Genomic DNA, 20,467 nt, shown 5'->3' with positions numbered 1-20,467 from the left:
CACTATCCACCACAGAGGCTTGCAGGGCCTCTTTGTCAAACTCCCCAAAGTCCATATAAGTCCATATCCTCACCATAATTATCACTATCACTGACTTGGGCCGGCTGTGGTGGGTGGCGGGTGAAGAACTGGTAATGTTTTGATGACTGGGCGACCTTGTGCGCACCATGTTCGCGCCGCTTACACAACATGGCGGATGGCGGGAGGTTTGGATCCAAAAATGGCGCGGCTCGCCAGCCGCTCTCCGCGTAAAGGGGTACACGCACCGCGGAATGTGAGCATCCTGGGTTCCGGCAGGGCACCGCGTAAACGTGGAAACGCGGAATGTGGGACCGCGTAAAGTGAGGGTTAACTGTATTTCAAATAAATCTTTGTTTAGTTCTTTACATAAAGACTTGGCGACAGAAACTGTAATAATTAGAGCTTATTAATACCAGTACCCTTTATATACAGTAAAATACTTATTTTTACTTTATTATTCAGCTTGTCATTTAAGGATATCAATCTGGAAATGTCTTATAGAGAATTTATTCAGGATCATTATGATATCAAATTCATCTCTCTAACACAAATAGAAGTTTATGAATGCTGTGAGGAAGGGAGAGGGGGAAGAGTCCATTGGAATGGGCCGCGCTGCCACCCCCATCCCCTTACCCATAAATACTGTCAGTAAATACTGCCTCATTCATGATACAATATTGTTTATTTGTTTTTCATTAATTGGTAAAGATACATTACATTAATAATCTGTGCTTATTAATACTTGTACCCTTCATATACAATACAGTATAGTACAACATAAGAATGGAGGAAACTGCAGTGGGCCTATTGGCGCATACTGGGGAGTCCCATTTACACCCAACCCCTATTGCTCATATATCCATCCAACCTATGCTTGAAGCTATCCATCGTATTCGAGTTAATAATGATGTTTGGTAACTTGTTCCATTCATCCACTACTCTATTTCCAAACCAGTGTTTACCTATTTCACACCTTAATCTAAATTTGTCTAATTTAAAACCATTGTTACGAGTTCGCTCCTGGCTGGATAGTTTGAGTACTATGAAGACACATCATAAGTAAAAAATAATGTCATTCAAGACATCTTCAGGTCATAAGACCCTCTAATCCCCACCCAACAATGGGTGACCTGACATTGCATCAGGTCAGGTTAGTAACATGACCCAATAATCTCCCACCCAACCTCCATCATAAGTGTTAAGACATGATTACAGTTATTTATTACAGTCAGCTGAGTGAAGTGTCTGCCTACTCTAGGTTAAAGATGACAGGATCTGCTGGTGAGTACAATATATACAGTAGTATACATCATTGTTTACAGTATGAACAATAGTATGTGTACAGTGGTGTTTGTGTAAATAACTACAGCTCCTATGAGCTGCATCGTTTACTCTTGCAAAATACCACACTCTTTGCTGTAACACAGCTCTTCATGCTCGTATAATATAGAGCTTTTTTTTTTAACCAAACTTTTAGATAGAGTATTCAGGATTATTTTGATACAAAAATGGTGTCTAACGAAATTAGAACTGATTTTATTGACTCCGGCATCAACATGTCTTTAATTTTTTTTATATAAAAGGATGGGATTCCATCGTTATATCATATAAAAATATTTTTATTTATCTATTTTTTTTTTACGGGGATTAGCCCACCTGGGCACAGGTCCATGTCCCACATCAGGGACTGGGGGGCGAAAATATAATAATAATAATAATAATAATAATAATAATAATAATAATAATAATAATAATAATAATAATAATAATAATAATAATAATAATAATAATAACTATTATTATAATAATTAATAACAAACTAATAAAAAATAAATATAAATAAAAATAATAACCATAAACAAAAAAACAAAAAAGTAAATCAATAGTGAGAAACAATATACTACAGTATGTATGTTGTGTTGTCAATAGTAAGTGAAACAACTGAGACCCTGCAATTGTGTGTAAATGAGGCAGAAAGTCAGATCAGCAACATGGGACTTGGTTACAATTTATTAAGAATCATTATGGTATCAAATTCATCTACCAATCACAATTAGCCACGCTTGAGTGAAGACGGGGGGGGGAAACCTGACCGCACGACCCTCCCCCTCTCACCCACCAATAAGGTTCGCCTCCACCACTCTCAGTCCACATTACCCACACTGTGCTACACACACCAACATTACCCACACATTACACCCCTACACCACCCACACACACCCAAACATCACACACACACACCCAACTAGAGAATTAAGACAGCAAGCATGAGGAGTGAAGGTCTTATTGTATGACAAATTTGTGTGCGTGTGACTGCATGGTAGTGAGTTAAATATCAGCTGTTGAGGAGCACTTGGCAACACTCATTTCCACTCCATCTCTCTAATTACCCACATCTTTCTGCTTTCTCACTCCATATTTTAAAATGTTGTAATGTAATGTTGAAGGGATACAACTTTGCTCATTTATACTTACAGTATATCCGTACTTATCACAATCTCTCTAAAAATACTTTAGGTTTTGTGTTTATTCAAGATATCTTCAGGTCATGAGACTCACAAATCCCCAACCCAAGAAAGGGTAACCCGACATTCCATCAGGTCAGTAATATGAGACCACTAACCCCCCATCCTTCCTCCACCTGACATTGCATCAGGTCAGGTCAGTTACACGAGACCCACTAATCCCCCACAGCTCCATGGGAGTGGAAAATAACAGTCTTTGCTGTAACACACAGCTTCATTCATGCCCATATCATATAGATTTTTAATTTTTAAATATATTTATTAAACCAAACTTTCAGATAAACTATTCTGGATTATTATTGTAAAGAAATGGAGTTTCTAATTTAATTAGAACTGCATTTACGGACTCCGGTAGTTTAGACTCAAGGAAAATATCCCCAGCACCCAGACATCTGAGCAAGATGTCTAGTTTAGACATTCGGAAACTTTTCCCAATAAGTAACCGGAAAAGAACCGGGGATAAGGAATTTTTCCGAGTTTGAGAAAGTAGTCTGGTTAGCCGGAAATCTCTCACCCCGGAAGAGCTCTGTGCTAATTGTTCCGGGTAACGGGGATTATCACTATACAGTGGTCCCTCGGTTAACGAACGCCACGGTTAACGAAATTTCGGTTAACGAATTACCTTCCATAAGAATCTTCATTTCGGTTAACGAACAAAAATTCAGTTAACGAAATTCTTACGAAAATGTTTCGACGTGCTTTGGCTTGCTCACCAGCTGGAAGATTAGTCCGCCAATACAGAAATCGGTTCTAGGGCTTACATTCGTTAAAATTGGAATAAATATCAAGAAGGTTGTACTATTCAATAATTTTCCAAGTTTTATATTAACATTTTTTTGTCATTTTAACAATTATTTAATATAATTGCAGTACAGGGAACTAGTTTTTGGTGTGCCCATCAGCCACTTCACTCACCCACCAAGGCCTCAGTTTGTATCTCTGTTCAGTGGAGGAAACATCTTGCTTGTGGGTCTCTCGAACACAGTATTTTTATGTTTTTACAGTACAATTATTGGTCATTCTGAAATTTATTTAACATATTGACAATATATAGTGCAGTGCAGTGTTGATTTAAAGAAAATAATCTTGAAGTACACCTAGTGAACTTAAAATGTTATGGGTGAAATGGCGGCATCAAGCATACTGTAGAGTGATTTCTCTTCCACCCCCACTTCTAATTCCCCTCATCATCATCATCGTCAACCAGGAGCCTTCTACATACACACCTCAAAGTAAATGTACTTTACTGCATTTCTTCTTTTTTTTTTACTTTTTATGTAATTTTCGGTGAGCTGGAACCAATTTCCCAAAATCCCAATGAAACAATGGTTTCGATTAACGAAATTTTCGGTTAACAAATGACCTTCTGGAACGCATTGTGTTCGTTAACCGAGGGACCACTGTATTAACATTTTATGACTCAAACTGAAACGGTTTACTGTACTGATATATTCAGTGGAATTACACTTTAGGGGCTAATTGAGAATTATGTAGCATCCCCGTAAAGGTTCTCACTATAACATAAGAGCTACTTGGCTAAAGGAAAAGAGCCATTATTTTTTAGGTGCATCATCCTCTACTCATCCTTAGTGTACACTGTACAGTATATGACAAGTTCCAAAAACAAAAAAGCCTTGTTCATAGCAAGTTTGGGCAGACAGACATATGTGGAGCAATTCTACAATCTCCTGATAAGGAACTAACAGCCCATCTAAATCAAGTATCTGTAATGTCAAACCCTATATTTAAGGCAGCTCCTGTGGACCTTTTCTTTTATCACATAACTGCACATAAAGCTTGGCCTTTACCTGTCTCAAACAAGTACTTCATCAGTCTGTCTCTGCACACCATTTAGTCTTATTCTTTAACTACATGAACTGATATGCCTTAAATTTGATCTCTTCAAGTACAGTATAAACCATCTCACAATTACTTCCACTATCAACTAAATGTCACTAATTTCATCTCTCATACTACAGTACTTCTTTATTCCTAACTTGATCCATTTATCGAGCTCTATAAACTTTACCCCAAATTTTCACTCTACATTTGTTTCCAATTACAAATGTCCATACCAACATCACATCATTTAATTTACAAACAGGAACAAATATGCACTGCTGTACACTCTCTAGCAAATTATCATATTATCCATCAGTTTCTTATTTAACTAAAGGAATGACAGTAAGAACCAGAGTTTAGAAATGTAACAGAATTCAATGATTTTCCAGAAACATATCAGTATAGTTAGTACATGTCTTACCAAGCTTGCAAATAGTGTCATGAAGAGCTTGTAGAGCCTCTTAGCAGGTTTATGGTTGGATGTATCAGCATAACACAACCACTGGACGGCTGAAATACTGATGGCTCCATCAAACATTCCAGCACGAAAGGGAACTCCCTGACCTATATCTGCCAGCATTATGTCACCATCGACTTCTCTTTCTAAGGCAGTGCCTGCATGTACAACAGTTGTCTTAGTCAATATTTAATACATAATGATTTAAATGTTTGAATATACTTTGAATATACATTAATGTTATTATAATTTAAGTCTACCATGTGCTTATAATCCAAACTACCACTTTAAAAATTGGCAATATGAAAATGATTATGCACAATTAAAAATTTTATTCAAAACATGAAATAAAATTTAAAACAATCATAGATCAAAATAAACTGAAGAAAGTGAGAAATCTCAAGATACACAAGCAGCAAAACATATATTGTACTTTACAACAAAACTAAAAGTTCCTTCTCTGTTCATATACAAAACAATACACCAATAATCTTGATTTATATCAAGCAATTTTTTCAACATTGTTACCCCTTGCATAGAAACTTTCTCTTATGAATCAGGAAAAGTACACAATGAACTCTAAATTCCAGCAGGGGAAGAGAGAGGATGAATTTTAACTTGAGACTCGAGGACTGAACTAAGGCGGTTGATAAAGCTTTTGTGGGTTTGTGGCCTAGCAGAACTTATAAGACCAAAGAGTGCATGTACTTATATAGTAACTAAGTCTCTAAACATTTAATAAATTTCCAAATTTTGAATGACAATTTTTGGGTTGCTAGGGACCTGGTTTTTACCAAAAAGACTTATTGACTATACTGAACAGTATATTGTAAATGAATTATACATAAGACTGGCAATAGGTTAGAAATTATTATTAATGTAGCAAAAAAGTACAGTATTACCCCGCCTAACGCGGTTTCACTTAACGCGTTTTATCATATATGCGGTGCCTCGCCAGAGCTGAACTTTCACTTAACACGGATTTTTTCCACATATACGCGGTGAGTGTCCGGCTCCAGACGCTATTTTTAGATTTGCCCCACCCTGCCTGACTGCCTGTTTTAGCTCATAAAATTCATACAAATTACCCGGCCAGAATATAATTTACATTGCTGGAATTCTTATAATTTGGTGATCATTTTGAATATAAACATCATATTTTTGCATTAGACATACAAATTTTAGATAAAAATTTTTCTCAAATTAACTATGTTATCTTTTGTGCAAAATATATGACATTTATATTCAAAATATTCCTGGTCTTACAAGGAATCCAGCAATGTCAATTATATTATCCTAACTTTAGTTTGAGGTATTATTTATTAAAATTTAGTGGTTATCCCACACATCTCCTTGGGACGGTTGGTGGGGGGTGGGGGGGAGGGAGGGACCGACCGACCATCTGTTACCCAGTGAAGAATTATTTTTTTTTTTATTAACTGAAGATATTTGTTTTAGCTCATAAAATTCATACAAATTATCCGGTCTGAATATAATTTACATTGCTGGAATTCTTATAATTTGATGATCATTTTGAATATAAACATCATATTTTTGCATTAGACATACAAATTTTAGATAAAAATTTTTCTCAAATTAACTATGTTATCTTTTGTGCAAAATATATGACATTTATATTCAAAATATTCCTGGTCTTACAAGGAATCCAGCAATGTCAATTATATTATCCTAACTTTAATCTGAGGTATTATTTAATACTAAATGTTAAAAACCCTGGAAGGGAGGATTGGTGGGGGGTGGGGGGGAGGGTTGGGACTGACCGCGCGGTTGGAAGAGGGGGGGAGGCAAGGTGGGGTACTTTGATTGACAGATAGTGTTGTGAAGATTATTTTTTTTTTTATTAACTGAAGATATTTGTTTTAGCTCATAAAATTCATACAAATTACCCGGTCAGAATATAATTTACATTGCTGGAATTCTTATAATTTGGTGATCATTTTGAATATAAACATCATATATTTTTCATTAAACATACAAATTTTAGATAAAAATTTTTCTCTAGGTAACTATGTTATCTTTTGTGCAAAATATATGACATTTATATTCAAAATATTCCTGGTCTTACAAGGAATCCAGCAATGTCAATTGTATTATCCTAACTTTAGTTTGAGGTATTATTTATTAAAATTTAGTGGTTTTCCCCCAAAAATTTCTCTGAGAGGGAAGAGCCAGCGAGTGTAGTGTGAGAGAGGGGAGGGAGTTGAGTCCATTATTTGAATGGACATTAACTTGGCGACTGTATTTCTCTTAAGTATTAATTGTGTGCATGTACCATCATAAAATTAAGATGTTATTTTTACTACAACATAGGTATGTGCCTTCAAAAAGTGGAGTTTGGGGGTCGGGCCGGTTTCTATTGGAATTAATCCCATATGTTCTGTTGTTCACTTAATGCGGATTTCATACTTGCGGGACCCTCTGGGTTCAATTGACCGCGTTAAGTGGGGACTAACTATTGTAAAATGTTCTTTCAATTTACTCATTTTTCAATGTCAAAGATTATATATTGATCTGTACAAATATTGATGAGCCCTGGGTAGCAATGGATTAGGGCTACCCAGTGCATATACTATACTGTACAGTATTTCCAAACAAATACTTAAATAATGGGCATTTTAAATCAAGAGTTAGTTCACCATTATCCTTCAATTATTGGAGGCCCAGTAGTACAATGGACCAATTTTGAAAAACTGAAGATCTAAAGAATTAAAAAAATTACGAAATGCTTTAGATGAAGGCTTCAAATAGCAAGATGTCATTCACCTACCCAGCCAGAAAGTAACTTTACAAATAAAATTCTTTTATATTTTCACCATTTATCCTGTACAAACTTTAGATGTGATGTGAGATAACCTGTACAGTATTGTATGTATTAATGAATCTTTCTAAGAGGTTTCATAACTAAGGCTAAATATATTACCCCCAGAGCATCACAAAAATTGTGACCAAGTCCCAGGTTGCTGATCTGTCTTTCTGCCTCATTTACACAATTGCAGGTCTCAATTGTTTCTCATTGACAACAAAACATACATATATTGTTACTTACCATTGATCTTTTTTGTGTGTATTTGCTTGTGGTCCTTTATTTTATTATTATTATTATTATTATTAGTTTTTATAAATACAGGTTGTACCTCTCTAGTCCGGCATTCTGTGGTCCGGAACGATTTTAGTTTGTCCAATAGGTAGATAGCCATTTATTATTATTATTTTTTTTTTTACTTATCTGAATTATTATTATTATTATTACAGGAGTATTACATTTTTTCCCTTCAGGCCCCAATGTGGGTCAGTGACCTGTGCCCGGGTGGCCTAATCCCCGTAAAAAAACCAAAAAACAAAGCCGCGGGAAATTAAGGTTTGTTTACATCCAGCAGTTCGGCTGCTCTCTCTCTCTCTCTCTCTGCTTGTCTATACAGAGTACAACATTTAACCCTTCAATATATATGAGCAGTAAATAAGTGTTGCTTTCATATTCTTATGTAGAGTAATGACGATATGTTTTCACATGTGCGCACTTACATACGTGCAGTCTCACTTTTTTTTTACCATTAATGGTTAGTTACTTATATTGTTCCATTTATTAACATTAAATAACATTACAGGTACTTCAAACAACCATATTAATCTTTTTACATTAATTTTACTACAGCTACAATCAGGGTCTTATTTTCTTCAGTTTTATATGTAGAACCAATCAGTCACTGGTTTTGTAAGCTTTAACAAAAACAATGCAGGCAGCGGTCTCGTCTCATCGTGTGTTTTCATATTCCACGTATTATTAATAAATTGTATTGTTAATTTTGCACACACAAACATTAATTCAATAAAAACAAATTCAGAAACATTAATTAAAATATATATGAACAGTAAATAAGTGTTGCTTTCATATTCTTATGTAAAGTAATGACGATATGTTTTCACATGTGCGCACTTACATACATGATCACTCTTTTTTCTTTACCATTATCGTTAGCTACTTCTATTGTTCCATTTATTAACATTAAATAACATTACTTAAAACAACCATATTAATTTTACTACAGCTACAACCAGGGTCTTATTTTCTTCAGTTTTATGTGTAATCAACGAAAACAATGCTGTCTCATTTCCTCGTGTTTTAATATTCTACGTATTATTAATGAATTGTATTGCTCATTTTGCACACACAAACATTAATTCAATCAAAAAGACTTTCAGTAATAAACAATAATGAATCTTTTGTACTTAAGAGAAATGACGTTGTTTACACGATTGTGCACATCGTCTGAACGTTGGTGGGCCGTTCAAACCCGTCGAAATTCGAGTTTCCACCGTCAAAATTTTTAAATGTGTTGTTTTTTTTGTGTTCAAATAGAAAACGTCGAATTAAAAACTCGCGAAATTTGAGAAGCTACTGTACGACATTTAACCCTTCAATATGTCTTCAAAGAGACCATGAAGCAGAGAAAATGGTGCTAGTGCTTCCAAGCATAAGCACAAGTCACTATCTATCCAGGAAAAGGGTGAATTCCCATGGTCCGGAAATTTCCATGGTCCGACACCGGTCAGGTCCCGAGGTTGCCGGACTAGAGAGGTACAACCTGTATGATTATTATTATTTTTATTATTATTATTATTATTATTATTATTATTATTATTATTATTATTATTATTATTATTATATTTTTGCCCCCATGCCCTGATGTGGGTCAGTGACCTGTGCCTTGGTGGGTTAATCCTGTAAAAAAAAAATCAAATTTAAACCAAAATTTAGTGAATAACACCACATAAAATATTCAATGTACGTAGTGAACAGTAGAACGTCGATTTAACGGTAATCGATTTAAGATTATTGATTTAAAGCAACACCCACAATTAAGGAACAATGTTTTAATTTAAACGAATCTTTCCTATTTTGCGCGAGTCAATCAAGGCGCATCATATTTTAAATTTTGCGCCTAACGTTTCCCACCAGACGCGTCTCTGGGCACGCTAGACGGCTGCCCGCCACCCTCTCACACCCTCAGTAATTTGGCGATCAAACAAGAAGGCGTGGACAACGCATCTCGCCACTCTAAACACCTGTGCAGTGTGAATAATGACGAAAACTTGACCTTCTTCCCTCCGAACGTGACTTCACTTATTCAGCCACTAGATCAAGGTGTTATTGCCTTGTGCAAGAGATATTATCTCAAGAATACCATGAGGCAAATGGCTGAAGCTATGAACAAGGACAACAATATGACTGCAACAACGTTTTGGAAGAGCTACACCATCAAAGATACGATAACACAACCTGTACTAACTGTCCAGCATAATCAAATAGTTGTACAATACAGTGGCTGTTAAATATGGTTTGGTGTACAAGGAATATAGAACAGCCAAACTCTCACAGATACTACGAGTATTGTACAGTACAGTAAAGTAAAGTACATGCAAAAGAAGAGTGTACACATTGGTTTAATCACTTCATTAAATACAGAGTAAAATCAAGGAAGAATTCTAACATAAAATCTTCTGAAGTAAATCAGACACTGTACACCTCTACACATTTTCTGGAAACTATAACAGGTTATTCAGTTATGGAACAGTGCAAGTTGGTCTAGCAGACACACACAAGATGTTTTGCATATAGTACAGTAATATTGTAATGTCTAATACAGCCCGAGTCATTGCCCTTTTAACAGAGGATGACTTTTTTTTTTAACAGGGTAAAGCCCACATCGGAACCTAGAAGGCGAAAATATACTAATAGTAATAATAATAATACAGTAGACCCTTGCCATTCGTGGTAAGCAGATGGTTGCTATGGTGGCTAGCTTGTAAGCCTTTTCCCGCAGCACAATGAGTCACCACATGTGCCAGAAGTGTCTCTTCTTCCTCTGTTTGCGCTCAACCATTGCCTGCGATGCACCATCTCATGTTGTATGTACTCTCAAAACTTTAGTGTTTCTGTGTGAAATGGCCCCTAAAAGACTATCTTGTGTCAGTGCTAGTGATGCTAGTGGAGTGAAATGTAAAAGGCAGAAGTCAGTGATGACCCTGACAATGAAATTTGAATTATTAGATAAGTAAAAAGAGGGGATGAGTGTTGCCGCGGCTGGTTGGTTGTTTGGTACGGTATAGGTATACAGTACAGTACAGGTAGTTCTGCTATAACGCGATAATTGTGTTCTTGTAAAATATCGTGTTATAGAAAATCGCGTAATAGAAATAACAGGGCTTATGGAGAAAATAGGGTTAGGTGCAGATTACTCGAAATCGAAAAAATTTAGTAGTTAGCCTAACACAAAGGATAGCACAGTCTAAATAAATGTTACATTCATATCTAATAATGAAATCATACAGTAAATTTAACACTTTACCTTGAAAAAATATGAATGTAACTTGATGGGGGAGAAGGGTGATTTTGAGGTTGATAACATCAAGCTTCTCTTCAAGTGTTATATCCTTTCTTTTACGATAATCACCGGGAATTCTATCATCAGAATGCTTTTTGGAGATATTCTTCTTTACCATATTCACAGTTAATACCACAAAATTGGAGAAATAGTAAGCAAAAATCGCGTTATAGCAAACAAGCGATCGCGTTATACAAATATTGTTCCGAATTCATAAATCGCGTTAGAGCAAATTCGCGTTATCAAAACACGCGTTATAGCAGAACTCACTGTAGTGCACTAAGGTAGTACCGTATAAGTTACCATTCCTGGTTTTGCCTATTTGCACCATTCATTGGAACCTAAACCCCGCGAATAACAAGGGTTTACTGTATTAATAATAATAATAACAATTAATAAAAATATATACAAATTATAATAAAAATAAAAATTTTAATAATAGAAAAATTTTAATAATTTAAAAAAAAAAGATTGAGAGTGAGAAACAATATACAGCATGTATGTTGTGTTGTCAATAGTAAGAGAAACAATTGACACCCTGCAGTTGTGTGTAAATGGGGCAGAAAGTCAGATCACCAACCCAGGACTTGGTCACATATGGCAGCAGGGTCTACCATTAGACAATACATTATGCTTCCAATATCTTCCCAGGCGGTAGTACCTCCCTGTTTTATAGCTGCCTACTACCTACTAACTACAAATACAAATTATTCTTCATGCAACAAAACCAACAAATTCACCTAACATAGCTGGAGATATATCCATGCCAACCCACATGTGCCCTTGTTCGGTTATAGTTTCACCAGAGAGCCCTGAGCCACAACCTATATCCAGCAGTAGGGCACAAGTGTCATCTGGGAGGGCCAACAACTCTAGTGCACGCTCCGTACATTTTTCTTGGACCTCAATCACTCGAGTACTGTTGATAGAATTAAATGCTTTTTAGTATTATCTACTGTAATTGCATTTTTACATGGATCTAATATTTGTCTATATAAAACAGGTCTCTCATGGAGTACAGAGCAGCATCAGGTTATGGTTATCATATTAGTGATTAAATCAATATTTTAGAGGCAAATTTAGGGTCTCTATCCACTGGTATCTTCAAATCCTTGCCTTGATGGCATCTGTCAGGAATATCCTAAAAAGAATTGTTATAACATTGAGAGAGTACGGAAAATTATGGAAGATAACATGAAGGTTTCAAAGACAACAACAACAAATGAAGGTGCAAAAATTAGAGCACAGGTACATTTGCTCTGGACAAAAATGTATCTAAGATTTTATGTGATACAATATGACACAATAAACGAAAGATTTTGACAATGCAGTTCTGTACTACTGAGACAACAGGAATTGCAGTGTTCATTCTGAAATTCATCAGAACCCTCCGTAAAGATACCTTTTGGAGCGAGTGTACAAATACGTACTGAGTTTAAACTAGCAACATCTTTGTAAACACATATAGTATGTCCCTATACTGTACTGTACAATACTTAAAAATACCTATCTTGACCAATACAGTACTACTGTACAGTACTGTATTTTGAAACTTGGGAATCATTATTGTTTTACCGGTAAATAAAATTACTGTATACCACCAAATTTCTTCACTAAACAGACACTAACCCTTAGGCCCCGGGTGATGTTCCAGAACATCCGCCTATTTTCCCACCATCTTTTTTAGATTTATTTATTTTTTATTATTTTTGGAAATGTTGATTTTTTTTCTCGATTTAACCCCGGGTTAGGGTACTGCCAGCAGCACCCTAACCCGGGGCTTAAGGGTTAACAATGCAATGATTCCAATGAATTTTCATCACCCTAATAAAAATTATTGTAATTCTTGTAACATAGGATTTTTTTTATTCTGATGAATATCTTGGTTAAAATGCAGAGTTAAACTCTTCTTTTAACATGGCTTAAAATAGACAATATACAATAACAGCATATTGTTACTTACTTTTGAGTGTATTTGCGAGCTTCATCAACTCCATAATACTGCAAGAAAATTAAAAACAACATTACAACTCAATCTGTCACAACTTTCATTGATAATTGCAAGGTAAGAAACAACTTTTCATTTCTATATTTTCCCTACAGTGGCTCATAATAGTGAGCGCTGTTATAAACTACGTACAGTGCAGTACTGTATTGCCCTGCACTGATGCAATTTCTTCAATAAATGCTGTTTGCCTGCAAAACCAACTTGCGTAATCTTGCATTTAACAAGCATAAAATCACGAAATCCTTTGATGACGTTTGGAAAAAATGGAAACTTTCCGAAAGGCCACATACCCCCTGTAATAATACATTACCGTATATGATTTATCCGTCATCAAATGAGCTTGATATTATGCCAATGTTTGTGGAATAATTACCCAATAGGTGAGTTAGGTTCTTCTATTTATGTTCTTGCATGGATCGGAGACTTTCTCCATGATCGCAAGCAGTGTGTGGTGATTAATGGCATGAAATCGTCCTGTGTACCCATGAGGGGGACCACAGGACAGTGTATTGGGCCCGCTGTTGTTTGTTTGCTTCCTAAGTGACATGCCAGAAGGTATACACTCCTCCATACAAATGTTTGCGTATAATACCAAGTTATTTCAGGAAATTAAGAACCAAGCAGATTGTGAAGAGCTGCAGAAGTATTTCTGTGATCTTCAAGAATGGTCGAAGAAATGGCTGCTGAGATTCAATGCCACGAAGCGTAAAAGGCTGCACCTGGGACCTACCAAAGGTAAGGAGGAGTATCATATGTCCCAACGGGACGAAAAAAAATACATTAATTGAGACTGAATGTGAAAAGGACCTAGGTGTGTATGGTGACAATGAGCTGAAGTTCTCGGGTCATTGTGAGAACAAGGTGAATTAGGCAACTAAATTATTAGGTCTTATAAGAAGGTCGTTCAGATATGTAGATGGTCTGTCCCTTGTAACGATTTTCAAAAGTGAAGTGCTTTTCTGTCTGGAGTACTGTCACCCCATCTGGTCCCCAGATACACTAGGGACTGTCAGTTGATTGTAAATGTCCAAAGGAGGGTCACCAGGTTGGTGCCAGCACTTCGGCACCTCAGCTACCCTAAGAGATTAGAACACCTGCAATCGCCTAGCTCATACTACAGACAGGCAAGGGGTGGCCTAATTGAGGTGTATAAGCATCTCAAGGGGCACTACTTAGTCGAGTGTCCTTACCTGGAGCTGGCAGATGCTCGCCCCACAAGGGGTCACAGCTTAATGTTCAAGAAGCCGCAAGTTCAGAAAACTGTGAGGGGTAACTATTTTGAAGTGAGAGTTGTGAACTCTTGAAACAATCTGCCAGAGTGTGTTGTGACGGCACTGAGTGTGAACTCTTTCAAGACCAGACTGGACAAGCACTGGAGTAGGTTCAGATACATTCAGGAGCCAGCCATGCCCAGTACTTGCCATCAGTCCATAACAGAGATAATGACCAATCGCCGAAGCAGCTAATGATGTCGATCAGTGGTGAAGAGGATAAAAGTAAAAAGTTTAAAAATATGGTAATGTCTGAGAATGCCACTACCCACCAGAAGTTGCTTGATTTTGTTAATTTTTTCCACAGACGTTTGTATCATTACAAATGAGTGGGGTTAGGTTTGGTTAGGTTTTGCATTATTGACCTTCATTTCTATAGCAAATTACTACTTTTTGGTGATTTTTCCCCACTCAAAACTACTGGTTCCCACTGGGGGTCCCCCATTATTGAATTGAATTGAATTGAAACAGTTTAATTAGCCAGAAAAACAGAGATACAGAGTGGATAATAATAACAATATTAACATGGTTGAGCCAGTTGAGAACCTGAGCTCTCCTGTAGGCACCTGATATATACTATACATTTATCTCAAAGAAGTATTATGTAACCTTTTGTATCATCTGGAACAGTACAATAGCATGGTGATAATAAGAACATCTCAGAATGTTACCACGGTTATCACTCCAATATTTATTTTTTTTATTTATTTATTATTTTTTATTTATTTTGTATTTATATTATAAGTATATACATAAATTACAGTGGAATTGAAAAACATAAGTATAATGGGGAAGCAGTACAACATGGGTTGTATAGTATTAAGATTGAGCAAGAGGACAGAGCTGTCAGGATTATGTTTAGTTGGCAAATATATTTATTGCAATGGTAATTTCTTATCTATTTACATGATAATTTCCGATAAAACGGTTTTGATGGTACAATAAAAGCAGGTACTGTATATATAGTAGGTATTAGAAGAAATATTAATACTTAGACAAGGGGGGAGACCTCAATAAAATAGCAGTAGAAATGGAGATCAGATTCGTTCAAAGCACATCAAAAACCATTGGAAGAACATAATTTCATCTTCCAAGAACTTAGAGAAACTATGAAAATTTTCCTTTTTGTGATTTTCTCTGAAAGTAATCATGAGTGGAAGAAATGCTATAGAAGAAAAGTGTCTTAGAATTGTTTAAACTACTGATTCCGAAACTTAAATTCCTAAAACTCGCTGGATGACCGAAACGATAATTTTACCGAAAGTACTTAGCCAATCAGAGCGCACTCCCAGTAAAATGGCGGGTAATTAAATAGCGTGGTAATATTGCAGTAAACAGCAACCAAAGAATTCCGGAAATTTACTACACTCAATCGATAGAACTATTTTTTTCTATGATCATTTTCTTATATTACACTTCCGTCACAAATTGATAATAAGGATGTTATTGAATTTTAAAAAGAATATAATTAGAGCACCTGTTGTCCCTATACTGTTGCTCAAATTGTTTGTTCGTTTGGGTTATTACATAGCGCGCCTGGGGGTCCACCGGGGATCCGGGGTCAGGGCCCCTGGATAGGGGGTTAGGTAAGATTTAGTTTGGTTATATTGTATAAGTTAGCAAGCACAGAGTACCGGGAATTCAGAACACGCAATCGATAGAACTATTATTTCTACTATTTTTTGTTAATATACTGTATAGGAATAACCCGCAGATGAGTTGTTTTTATTACTATTTATTTTCTTACATTATTTTCATCAGTCAGTTCTGATGTGATTATCATTTATTGTGCAAATTTCTCGTTTCACAGATAATTAGGCGACGAGGCGCACACTAGTTTGTCTTCCGGGGGATAACGAGGCCGTGCTTAGCCGAGGCGCTTCGCCCGCGTCCAGGGCAGTTTGTTTTTCAGCATGTCGTGTGAAGGTTGTCGCCAGTCTTACATGGACGTAATTTGCGAATTTAGGGATAAAGACAACGAGACCCTTCAATTGTTTAAAGATCACGGCATTATTCCTTTAGATAGAGACTGTCCACACTGTGGAAATCCCTGTGCTTTCCTACTGGAAAGAAATTTGTTTGGCATAATCCTTCATAGCTTCCTCAACACCGTGGCTCGACGTTTCCTGCCATCACAGTAATTCACTTCGCCGCAAACGCCCGCATCATCTCATGTCCAGAAAATGCCTTAAATTTCACCATGTCATAGTAAGTTCTTTCCGTTTAATATACCGGAAGGTCCCCGGTGAGAATGTTAGGTAAGGTTAGGTTAGTTTGTTCGATTAGGTTGGTTAGGTCTGTTCTTCATAACCACAAATGTTAAGTAACATATATTTTAAAAATATCCATTTTTTAACACATTCTATTTCATAAAGGTTACAAAACAGCTATCATCAAAAGGAAATCTGTGATTTGGTTTAAATTCTTTATACACACTATTAACATGATATTAAACACAGAAATGGAAATGACAATGCATAGAACTTGACTTAACAATCACATTTGACTTTTTTCAAAGGAAGTAGCCTGGGTAATTTCATTGACCAGTCTCACAATGGCCGTGGTGGAGGATGGTTGTCATTTGTGCTCCTACGAGTATTTTAAGTTTATTGCTGAGTTTTACGAGAAAGACGATCATTCTATCCAATTCGTATTTATCCCTGGTCCTTCCACTTCCAATTAAGGTATAGTACTTTCGGACATGACGTGCCCCAAAATTTTAACTACCGAGACATTAGGGGTTAGGTTAGGTTAGATGATTCATTTTCATTTTCTCCCCCACCCAAAAACCCCAAATTTCACAGGCTTTCCCCCCATTATTGTTGGGGGGGGCAAAAATTAAAGATATTCGGCGGAAATGAATATCAAATTTGTTAGAAACTCATCAAATATCATCAGAAAAACATATTTTTAATATTCAAACAAAGACCGGTGCATAAGTAAAAACTGACCGAATAAATAAAAAAATCCTAAAAAATACTTAAAATTATAATAGAAAGTTGTCGTTTCTTTTAATATACCCGGTACTTAAAATCAAAATAATAAGTATAGCAAAAATAAAGTAAATCAACAAACAACTTCTAGTGATAGCTGTATTGTAAACATTTACCCCCTATTTTTCATAAATAACAGAATTTCTGTTGAGGGAGGGGGGCTAAATCCAAAACGAGTGGTTTTCGATAAAAACGAATTTCAGATTTGAACCAATCGCATCAGAAAAACATTTTTTATTATGGGTAAATTTTAACTTTAGAACATGAGTCCCAAGGAGTTGACCAATATGTTTTTACAGTGTACAGTGGGGTATGCTATAACGAACGGATCCTACTACGAATATTCCTATAACGAACGGTTTTACCTATAAAATTGAGAATGCTATAACGAACGAAACTCCTACAATGAACATTATTTAATTTTTTTTTTTCTAATTTATTGTTTTTTTATTACAAATATTAATGATATTTATGCACTTTTTTTACAATTTTTACAATTTTATATTATATTTTTCAGTGTTAAGTGGTTGTATTTGGGGGCCTGGAACGGATTAATCCTATAACGAACGAATGCTATAACGAACAAGGTTCTAGAACCAATTAGATTCGTTATAGCATACCCCACTGTATTTTGGTGTGTTTTAAACGAATCTGACCTTCATTTTTGGCGGAAATTGCTCATTTTTTGCCCCCCCACCCCAACAATAACAGGGGAAAGCCTGGGAAATTGGGGTTTTTGGGTGGGAGAGAAAACGAAAACGAATCATCTAACCTAACCTCTAACCGGGGGCTCCGACCCCAAACCCCCAGTAGACCTAGCTTAAACTAACCTAAATGTTTCAGTAGTTAAAAACTTTGCGGCGCGCTACGTTCGAAAGTACAATACCTTAGTTAGAAGTGGAAGGACCAGGGATACGTAAGAACTGGATAGAATGATCATCTTTCTTGTAAGACTCGGCCATAAACTTAAAATGGTAAATTTGCATTGTCACACCGTTCTCTGTTAGAAAGTCAAAAATATATTTTTCGATTGTATTTGTGTGTGTTTAGACCGAATATGACCTTCATTTCTGGGGGATATTAGCGGGTTTTTTTCGATTTTTTTTTCATTGGACGTTTTCCGAAAAAAATCATGGCAAAATACACCAAAAAACACTAGAAAAACAAAAACCAAATCTAACTGAATCTCACTATATGATGGAATCACCTATTTCTTACCTTATTGGCCTGGTTCTTGTGCGCCATTGGATTCTGAGATTCTTACATAACGTCACATATGTTGGTCTTTGCGATATTTACATTCAGTCTTGCTCTTAGTACACTTTACTGAGGTTGGAAGAACACCATGCGATCGAAAAAATGCTACAGTTTCTTCGTCTTTTTCCCAAAAACTCGCAATCAGCTCCATATGATTGAAGTGACACCCATCGCAGACTGCCATGATCGGAACTGAAGTTACTGAACTTGAATTTCGAAATATGAGACCCAAAGTAAAACTCGAATTTGATTGGGCCAAATATACCGCGAATTAAACCCAAAATCATTTTAATTGGTTTAAAAAACAAAACGCTTTTGATTGGTCGTGTGATGATTTATGAAGGAGACGCAAGAGACCAGCAGTGTTGGAGGAGAGGCAGACGATAATGGCGGAAGATTAATGGAAGAAAATAAAGAAAATTTTGGATACGCTATCTCCGTTATTATACATTTCCCCCAGTAATGTAATATATGAAAATTATCTTAGAATTAGACGTCTTATTCGAATATGATAATAGATTAGTGGTAGGAATGAACAGTGTATAAACGCAATAATACCCTTAAAATAATCATAGATGCACAAACGACAACCAACCTCCACCATGGCTATTGTGAGACTGGTCAATGGATTACCCAGGCTGCTTCCTTTGAATAAATCAAATGTGATTGGTAATAAAAAAATTTGCATGATGATGATATCAATAATACATCTTTGGTCACAAAATTGTGCATGCGTGATGCGCCGTTAACATCTCACAGGCGGACCGAGAGCTACGTAAAATCAATTAAATTCAATTGAGTCGCTATTTTCCATTTCCGAATGGTATAAATTGGGGTTCAAAATGCTCAGAATAGCGAGAACTAAATGTTTCCGTTTATAACTTTCTGGCGCGCTATGTCCTAAATAAGATAATACCTTTTTCATCAGATTCTTTGGTTGATGTAATATGTAATTTTACCAATAGCGTTAGTGCGAATTTTGCTGGTCACGGCAAAATATCCACTACGTAAATCTTACGGCCTCTCCACATGGGGTTTGGTACCATAAGGTAACGCGACCATGAGTGAAAACACTTGGTCAATTATCCAAAAGTTTTGAATTCGTAGCATTTAGGGTTGACCGCTTCCCTTCACAACTAACAAATAAAATAATAAAATACAGCTTATCACACACACACACACACACACACACATATATATATATATATATAAAGTGTCAGCATCACACCACTTCAGGAGGGGCCTGTAGCTCTGGCCTTTTCGACATGTTCTTCAGATTGTAAACAATAACACGTGCAAGTTATTTTAACAGTGCTTTTGACAGCATCACAAACTAGAATTACCGAATATATATATAGTGTATATATATATATATATATATATATATATATATATATATATATTGATAAAATCACACATTAAAAAGGGAAACAATAGAGCACCTTAACTTTTACTTTTATCCTCTTCACCACTGATCGGCTCGTTAGCCGCTTGGGCGATCGGTCACGTCTCTGTTACGCATTGTTGGCAAGTACTGGGCATGCACCGGCTCCTGAATGTACCTGAACCCGCTCGGTGCCGTCACAACACTTTCTGGTAGATTGTTCCAAGAATTTACAACCCTCACTCCGAAAAGGTTTGCCCTCACAGTTTTCTGGACTTGCAGCTTCTTCAATCTTCAAGCTGTAA

General features: G+C 36.1%; 1 protein-coding gene across 2 annotated transcripts in view; it reads right to left on the bottom strand.

Moving 5' to 3' along the window:
- Positions 1-20,093, bottom strand: part of LOC121863727 (probable 18S rRNA (guanine-N(7))-methyltransferase) — a 34,468-nt gene extending 14,375 nt beyond the window's left edge. The window contains exons 1-4 of one of the 2 annotated variants that reach the window (XM_042362476.1): positions 20,007-20,093; positions 13,213-13,250; positions 11,990-12,168; positions 4,810-5,003 (exon numbers count right to left, since the gene is read on the bottom strand). In XM_042362476.1, the coding sequence (XP_042218410.1) occupies positions 4,810-5,003; positions 11,990-12,168; positions 13,213-13,250; positions 20,007-20,045 (450 nt within the window). In that variant the 5' untranslated portion in view covers positions 20,046-20,093. Of the gene's footprint in view, positions 1-4,809; positions 5,004-11,989; positions 12,169-13,212; positions 13,251-18,739; positions 18,798-20,006 lie in introns of those variants that run through there. The other variant, XM_042362477.1, reaches the window with a different exon arrangement.
- Between the last annotated feature and the right edge of the window lie 374 nt (positions 20,094-20,467).

The sequence above is a fragment of the Homarus americanus genome, unplaced genomic scaffold (genome assembly GCF_018991925.1).
Source record: "Homarus americanus isolate GMGI-L3 unplaced genomic scaffold, GMGI_Hamer_2.0 scaffold48354, whole genome shotgun sequence".
In the NCBI taxonomy this organism is placed as follows: Eukaryota; Metazoa; Arthropoda; class Malacostraca; order Decapoda; family Nephropidae; genus Homarus; species Homarus americanus.
The sequence above is the reverse complement of the archived record's forward strand: the minus strand, read 5'-3'. Positions and strand labels throughout refer to the sequence as shown.